Source organism: Varanus komodoensis, unplaced genomic scaffold, assembly GCF_004798865.1.
Source record: "Varanus komodoensis strain SLA01 unplaced genomic scaffold, ASM479886v1 scaffold24, whole genome shotgun sequence".
Taxonomy (NCBI): Eukaryota; Metazoa; Chordata; class Lepidosauria; order Squamata; family Varanidae; genus Varanus; species Varanus komodoensis.
In genome coordinates this window covers 3625911-3634324 of record NW_025335641.1, presented here as the reverse complement: position 1 = coordinate 3634324, position 8414 = coordinate 3625911, and the positions used below count along the sequence as shown (strand labels likewise).

Genomic DNA, 8414 nt, shown 5'->3' with positions numbered 1-8414 from the left:
TAACAGCTTCTAGAGATGACATAATTATTTTAACTAAACAGTAAGCTAAACTAGATTTGCAAAATTAAATATTCTGAGCTGAACAACACAAACAATCTATATAAAAACCTACCACATGACCAAGCCATGACAGTCTATGCTGTTTTTCTGGAAGCCCAGAAATCTGTTTTGATTGTGTTGCAGTTATGTATCTGTTGCTTTCCTTTAGTACGTGTAGTGATAGAAGAAATGGGGTATGTGAAGACTCGTGATGATGATGAGACTGCAAATCTCATCTGGAGTGATAGTGCTGTGCAGCAGGAAAAGATTGCAGAACTTCGAAACTATCAGGTAAAATAAATCACTGGGTAGCTTCGACCAACTCGGTGGAGGTAATAAATGAAATAGTTTACAGAAGCACATTAGATAGAAAAATGTAGATTGCTTTTGTTTGTGTTGCCCAAGAAACTGATCTTCTCAGGTCTTTAGTTCATTACACGCAAATTGTTTTGACTGTGGGCAGTTGTGGCTTTTGCATTTACTCTGTGTATGTGCTTTGTAGTGTGCAAGTGTATAATCACCGCTTGGATATATCTATCGGTATGACATGCCTGTCTTCTTCTGGTGATGGACTGCAGCCAGTCTGAAAGAAGTCTGAAAATAAAAAACAGTACATTTTTTTGGGGCTGGAGGTATATCTTCTTCCTGGTCCCTTGATAACATTGCTGTTGTTCTCAAACTTTGGAGCAAGGGAAATTTAATATTGGCTGATGCCTTTTTTCAGAATGGTTACACATACTACCTTCTTGTGGGAATTCAGAAAGCAAGAGGTGTGTTTCCTGATTACATATATGTTAGCATAATGCTTGAAAAAGGATTCTAGCTTGACCAGAAGAGGAAAGACAGCATTAATGCTTTCTGTTCTCTTGTAAGCTAATAACGTGGGAAAGAGCCTTCAGGCATGCTTGAATCGGTCACTTACAGTGATCAAGTTGGCATGATGTTAGTATATCTTCATTCAAATATTGCAAACCAAAAACTGTTGGCAATAAGCTGATATTCATTACTTACTATGTCCAGTGCGAAGTTCCAACTGGTTAGTTTACGAAGATATACCCAGCACATATACTGTGTCAACTGATTTTTCCCTTCCTATGTTTACTCACCAACCAGGAGCTCTTTCCTCTTCTGTTTTAGGGTTAGAGTGTTGCAGTAACATTGTTCCCCTTTTTCTAAAAGAATCTCTGGTTGTTGAAAATTTTAATAACTATTGCAGTTGTTCTTATTACTATTATTAATTTACTTTCTGTTTCACCCAATAACTGAACTGTCTGGATAGTTTAAAGCAGCAGATAAAGTACTAACAATGTGTCAGTTACAATACAACATTTAAAAACCCAATTTAAAACAAATTTAGAAAATTACAATAGCTTATGCAAATTAAATCATATGACCTGTTTAAGTAGCTGATGTAATGCCCCATGCCTCAGTATAATAATGAACTAATTAAATGCCCTGTGGTAGAGGACAGTCTTAAACTGGCACTGAAAAGGCATTAAAGTTAGTGGCAGCAGGTCTCAGTGGGGAGCTTATTTTGTAAATGGGGGGCCACCACTGAAGAGACCCTTGCCACTAGCTGAGCCTCCATTGGAGGTGGGTTCTTGATCATAGTGTTTGGATAGAGTGCAGTTGGGAGAGATGTTGTATCTGGTATTGTGGTATTAATGGTGATGTGCAGACCACCATTTGGATGGAGATTGGCTCTCCCTGTCATTCTCAGGTTGCTTTCTGTGGAAAGAGAGTCCTAAGAATCCTTCATGTGTGATTATTCCAATGTCAAATGAGGTAACAGCTGAGAAACCCACAGAATGAGTATAATTGTAAAAATTACAGGTCAATGCTTTCTAGTAAGTTTTCAGAAGGTAGCATAATTAAAAGTACTATTTTGTACTAAATTCATGACCTATTTAAAACACAGCTTGTGCCTCAGATCCTCTCTCTAATGTACATATTCCTCTTTCTTTTTCTCCCCACAGAGAATCAACCATTTTCCAGGAATGGGCGAGATCTGTAGGAAAGATTTCTTAGCAAGGAACATGACCAAGTAACTGTCTTTTACATTTTTTTATACACCCCAGAATAGGCAACTGAGGGCTTGTAGTTCACTTCTGGACCCTGGATTTTATTCAGTTCTTGGTAGCCTTTCCAGACAGCCATGGAGGATGGATCTGTCAATAGCCATTCATCATGATGGCTGTATGGAACCTGTAGATTAAGAAGCGGCAATGGCTACCATTTGATGGGGTAAGGTAGGCACCATTGGATGAAGGAGGTGCAACCACAGTGGAGGGCTGTTGCCTGCATGCTGTCCTATAGTCCCTCTGGTTCAGAGAAGGCCTTGGAGGGGAAGGAAGCCTCATCCAATAAACTTAGTCACTTCTCCAGGGTCATCTGGGCCAGGATGTGCCTCCAGTGCAGTCCAAACTGCCTCCATGTATCTGGGACCAGTGGCTGCAGAAACAGGCAGAGGCTGTTTAAGAAGTAGACAGCTCCTCAGAGGGGAAAGAATTAACAGTGGGTCCAGACCTACTCAGCTTGTTGCTGAGATGACTGTTCATTGTGGTGAGTTTTTGCAAGGGGTCTATCTAGGGTCCTGACAGACCAGCCTTGCCTTACCATTGAGGAACCGGCAATGCCCTGTCTGACCTAGCAACATCAGATGTGACCGTGCTGCAGCAGATGTAATCCAGTAAGTACTCAGCCTCTCCTGGGAGCCAGGCTATGGCAGGACAAAGGCCTTGCTTGTGAACTTAGTAGAAGAATCTGGTTGATTTTTGTGAGGGACAGGAAGTTGGACTAAATGGCCTTTTTGTCTGACACAGCAGGTCCTTTCTTACCTTCATACCAGTGTGAGAAAAGCTTGTCTCATAGCTTTGAAAATAAGAAATGGAAGGGTATGTTCAACTTGGAAAAGATAAGCAAAAGATGGATGTTTTTGTGTAAGTAATTTGCAGCTAGGGTTGCCTCAGTGCATGAGAAGGCTTTACTTTTTCCTGGATCACTGTCAGGAAGTCAGAAATTGTCCATCTCTGATGCAGCCTGCTTGGAAAATTATGGACATAGGTCCTACTCTTCTGCTGAGCTCTGTTAGCATATTCTTGATTGAACCTCCCCGCATTCAATAGAGGAATGGAAGACAGGTCTTTGTGATCTCAGATAATTTCTGTATGCCTATGAGGACCTCCATTTATAGGGTGTTCTCCTAGAGTAGAACCTAGGAAGCTACCTTATCCTGAGTCAGACCACAGATCTGCCTAGCTCAGTATTGCCAAGACTGACTGGAAGCCAGTCTCCAACTTCTCAAGCAGGATTCTTTCCTTTTATATCTGGAATAGCTGGGAACTGAACCTGGATTGTATCTGCCACTGAGCTAAGGCTGCTTCCTACATCTTACGTGATAATTACAGCTTTTCTTTTGCTACACCCAAAGCTCTTTCCACTCTCTGAACATATAAATGGTTTCTCTTCCCTCTTTTTTTAATTACCCAGGTCTCTATTAGGTATCGTTAGTCTGCTACTCAGGAAAATAGTAGCCTTTTCTTTCTGTACGAAGCACATGTGAAGGAGAGCACTGTAAAGAAGGGCCTTTTGCCCCTGGATCTCTAATATAAACCTTTATGTTAGACAACATGTGTGAGAGAGGGGAAGGGAAAACATTTAGGCAGGAGGGGTGTACCTTAGAGGATAGCAATTATCCTTTTCTGGAAGACTGATTTCCTTGAAGCAGAGAAGCAGAAAAAATAAATTAAAAACATTGCTGAAAGTTATTTTTCAGGTGAACATTCTGCAGAAGAGGAGAAACAAATTCTACTCTTTCTTTCTTTTAATGATTGTGCATAAAGGCAACTTTAAGGAACAGTGGCATGCTGACAATGTGTCTTGAGAACAGCAACTGCGAAAATTGGATTTGGCAAGAAGCCATCTTGCCCTGTCCTCTTTTACCTGTAAAAGTTAATATATTCTGATGGGCAACTGAAAGCCATAACAAAACCAGGCAATAGATGCACTTAGACTGCCATAATCTGCTTATGTCAGTGCTTATGTCTCAAGCAGCTACTCTGATTTGTTTGCCGTTTCCACTGAGTCTTCCATTGCCAGAGGAAACCTGGTCTAATCAGCAAGACCTTAGAATAGCTCTCTCCAAAGGCCCACTTGTTTTTCCCATCTGTGTTGCTGTATCTGTGAGCACTCTTAGTAAGGGCTGCTACAGCTCATGCAGCAGCTATGGCAGTAGTGTAAGAAGAGCAGCAGCACCAGAAGGAATAGGGGAGCTCTTGTAATGAGTTCAGCAGAGGCTTTCTAGGGTTTCATACAGGAATCTTTCTTAGTTCTACCTGGAGATGCCAAAGACTGAATCTGGGATTTTCTACCTCCAAAATAAGAGCTTTTTTGCTGAGTCTTGGCACAGTATGAAGGCTGAACCTAAATTATATAAGGACTCCAAGCCAAGAACAATCTTTTAAATAGCATTTATATTTAATATCCATGGCCAGTCAGTCAGGGTAAAATCTATGGTCTTCAGGTTTTCATTTTCTTTTTCAATATGTTCACATCATGTGCTTACTTTATTTTGGAAAGGTGTAGGCCTTCTTTGAAATTCTTTGTAGTCTTGGGGAGGGCATGTGCTTCCCATAAACTCTACCCAGAGCATAAATCAGTCAGATTGGCAGTTCAATTTCATGACAAGTCAGGGTGTGAGATACAGGGGAGATTTTCTGGTATAAGCTCTGTTTAGTTTTCATTTTAAAGGAGCCTGTAAAAGCTGAGCATCTCAAGTCTTGTGCCCAGGTTGGCATGTCTTTTGGGGAGTTTAGTTGATTGATTGATTGGTTCTGTAACAGAAGATCAGTGTTCTAGGGAAAGCTGAAGTTGCCCAATACAATGGATCTCCCTCTCGGCCTACCCCACTGTGTGACTTTTACTACTGAAGGGATTCCTTTCCTCTGTTCCTCTTGTGGATTACTGAATGGGAAGCCAGAGCAGCACCTCTGGAAAGCAGCCATCGTGCAGATATGGGTCTTGTCTAAAACTTCCACGCTCCCTGGTCAGTGGCCATGCTGGCAGGGACTGATGTAAAACATCTGGAGGGCATCACTTGCCTATCCTGGCCTAATCACTTAGGCAACATATTTGGGTGCATATGAAGTGAAACCTTTGGCCTCGTTCCTCCAAGCATGCTCACTACTTGATGATTAGCATGTGTGGACATGAGTGCAGATCATAGAGGGCTAGGAGGAGTTTTTATACCACCAGGTGTGCAATACTTTTCAGTGAAGATGCTTCATATGTTCACCATGTGAGGGTCAAATTACATATTATGTTAACTGGTCTTCCCCTCCATGTGAGAGTTGCAGAAGGAAAAGGCATTCATGGGTGCCATTGAAGGCTTTTTCCCTTTGCGTGTGCACAGGCAGATACATGCGTATATGTGTAATTTCAGGAAGCAAATTGGCAGGCCGTGATTAAGAGTGCAGTGCTAAAAAGAAAAGAGAGAAAGAGAAAACTCTCATGCTGGGCGATTAAGGGTGAAATCTTGTGCATGTTTAGACTGAAAAAAGTCCTAGAATTCCCGGTGTGCCCCAACCTGCCATGCTGATTGGTGCCTTGCTGGGAGTCATGGAATGTTATTCTGCCTAAACATGCATGGGATTGTACCCAAAGAATGTACACTTTGACCCTGAGTCATCAAATAATACAAAAGTAAGAGATGGTAATGTGTATATGAGCTAACCTGTTCATTGAATACAGGAAGGTGAAATACTCCCATGGAGCTAAGAATATCACAAAAGATGTAACTGGCCAAACAGTTAAACAAGGCAGTAATAGAATTCTGATTATGGTAGTTTGACAATAATGTACTGAACCATGGCAGTGCCAACATCTTTGACTACAATGACCTGTAGCACAATAATACAATCTTCAGTGGCAATTCTTTTCTTTCACATTGCATTTTCTTTGTTGCACAATTAGTGATTTGCTTTTGTAACAGGGCATGTATTGTACTGAGACCTTGAAATTCTTGGCTCCTGTCCTGGTTTTACAGATGTACTTGGCAATTTTTACAGCTTCTGGAACCAAGACAAGCATAACCCTCCCCACCCCATCTGTGTAATGTTGTTCGATACCATCAACGCTCTTAGCTTTTTGTTTACTTTCCACTTCATACCCAGCAGTGTATAGGGATACTACATCTGCACCAATGTTTCACTGCACAAATATTTCTTCTGATGCCTCAACTTTGGGCCTGTCAAAATACTGGTTTATATCAGAAAGTCCAGTGGAATAAAATGAATCATAATTCACACAAATACATTCTTATTTCCTTCTCTTCCCACTGTCCCTGCAAATGAAGGAGTAAAAGTAAGTGGTGAAGGATGTAACGGTACTAATGAAGATTTTGTTCCTTAAAGTTTCCCTGTGAATTTCTGAAGGAAGATTCAGAGAATGGAAAATACCTTTCAGATGTATAAAGAAGAAAATCCATGCATGCCAGTATTCATCAAAAACTAAAGAGTCTTGTGACGTGTTAAAGATTAGCACATTTATTTTGACATTTTATTTCATGGCTATCACCTACCATATCAGATGCATCTTCTGATAATGATATAACTGGAAATGATGGATAGACAGATTCCATGAATGTATTTTCACATCAGCTTTCTCAGATACTGTCCATTTACCATTTCCACTTAGCATTATCAGTGGATGCATCTGATGTAGTGGATTGTGTCCACAAAAGCTTATTCCAGATTAAATTCATTAGTCTTCATGATACCGCGAGACTTTTGGTTGTTTTTGCTGAGGCAGACAAATGATTCTACCCTAGAAATGTATATAATTTTGTTCATAATATGGCCAAGCCTGCCATATGTTCTGTTGCATCAGTTAATTTATTGTGGCAATTACAGATTGGTCTTAAATCATTTTGGTGTACACCTTGATCTAGTTGGTGGCATTGAATCCCATGGAGCATTTAGGCTGCAACTGTGTGCATGCTTAGTTGGGGGGAAGGTAGTATTTACCTCAGCAGGACATACTTATGAGTAAGCCTGTCTAGGATTGCTTTGTTGGAGGTCCAGCATATTAGTTTCTGGCATGGAAATGTACCAAGCTTAAAAGTATGAAAAATCTTCTACACTGACTCTTACATTTGTTTTTCAGAATGATTAAATCTCAGCCTCAGGAATATAGTTTTATTCCTCGAACATGGGTCTTCCCAGCAGAGTATACACAATTCCAGAACTACGTAAAAGAACTCAAGAGGAAACGAAGACAAAAAACATTCATAGTTAAACCAGCTAATGGGGCAATGGGACATGGGTATGTGTGGCACAAATAAGACTCCATGGGTTTTAAGTTTTGTGGGTTTTCCTTCATTTTTAATGTACTGCAAATTACATTAAATATGGATTTTATTTTTCTGTTGAACAGATTAAGTAAGAATGATGGTTAAATATTCTATTTGTATTATGCTAAGCATTTACTTCCAGCTAGTGGGTGGGATTTGTTTTCCTTTTTTGTACTTGCTTGTACATTAACTTGGGTCTGTATATTTTTCAGTGGTTTATTTTATAGAAGTATCTAGCACAGACTTATGAACAGTAAATGATTTTTAATACCTAAAGTTAAATGGTCACATGGTATCACTGGCTCTTGGTTTAAGGGTAGTTTGATTAAATACAGTGTTAGTAGTTTTCTGTGTTGGGATTGTTTTAGGGAAATACTTGTAGGTACTAGGAACATAACTGATGGTATCCACGTTGGAGCAGTATAGAATAAAATTTTCCAATAGGGGAAAATCTGATGAGTTAAAAAGCTGATATAAATTCCTCTGTCATCAATTATTCTTTACAAAGTTAAAGTGTATATAATCTCTACTGTTGCCAGCATCTTGAGGATCATGTCTTCCGTGGGAGTCACTATGGCTTAGTGGTAGAGCACCAGCTTTGCATGCAGAAGGTCCCAGGTTCATTCGCCAGCACCTCCTGGCAGGACAGGAAAAACACCTGCATGAAACTCTGAAGAGCTGCTGCCAGGCAGTGTCAGCAGTACTGGACTGGATGAACCAAGGGTTTGACTCAGCATAAGGCAGTTTCCTATGTTTCTTTGGTGACCTTATAGCCATTACTTGCGCAGATCAGCATAGGACCTCAGGGGTGCAATCCTATGTATGGTTAGAACAACAACAACAACGAACTCTGTGCGTTCCCCATTCAGTAGTTGTAGGACATTTTGCATTCTGAGCATGCATAGGCTTGCACCCTTGGGTTTAAATATGCTGGAGATAATTTTCATTGCTTTAGTATAAAAACTGGCCTTAAAAATAGAAAGTAGTTTAAATATTCCACAGTCTATTGTTCACATGCTGTATATGG

At 40.3% G+C, this 8414-nt stretch overlaps 1 protein-coding gene across 6 annotated transcripts in view; it reads left to right on the top strand.

Moving 5' to 3' along the window:
* The first annotated feature begins 100 nt into the window (after positions 1–100).
* Positions 101–8414, top strand: part of TTLL7 (tubulin tyrosine ligase like 7) — a 59469-nt gene continuing 51155 nt past the window's right edge. For 3 of the 6 annotated variants that reach the window (XR_006414947.1, XM_044432424.1, XM_044432425.1), the window contains exons 1-3: positions 101–330; positions 2016–2083; positions 7201–7359. Coding sequence is in view for 4 of the 6 variants with exons in the window: in XM_044432424.1 (XP_044288359.1) it covers positions 127–330; positions 2016–2083; positions 7201–7359 (431 nt within the window). In the remaining 2 variants the exon portion in view is untranslated. The remainder of the gene's footprint in view (positions 331–2015; positions 2084–7200; positions 7360–8414) is intronic. The other 3 variants (XR_006414946.1, XM_044432422.1, XM_044432423.1) reach the window with 1 other exon arrangement.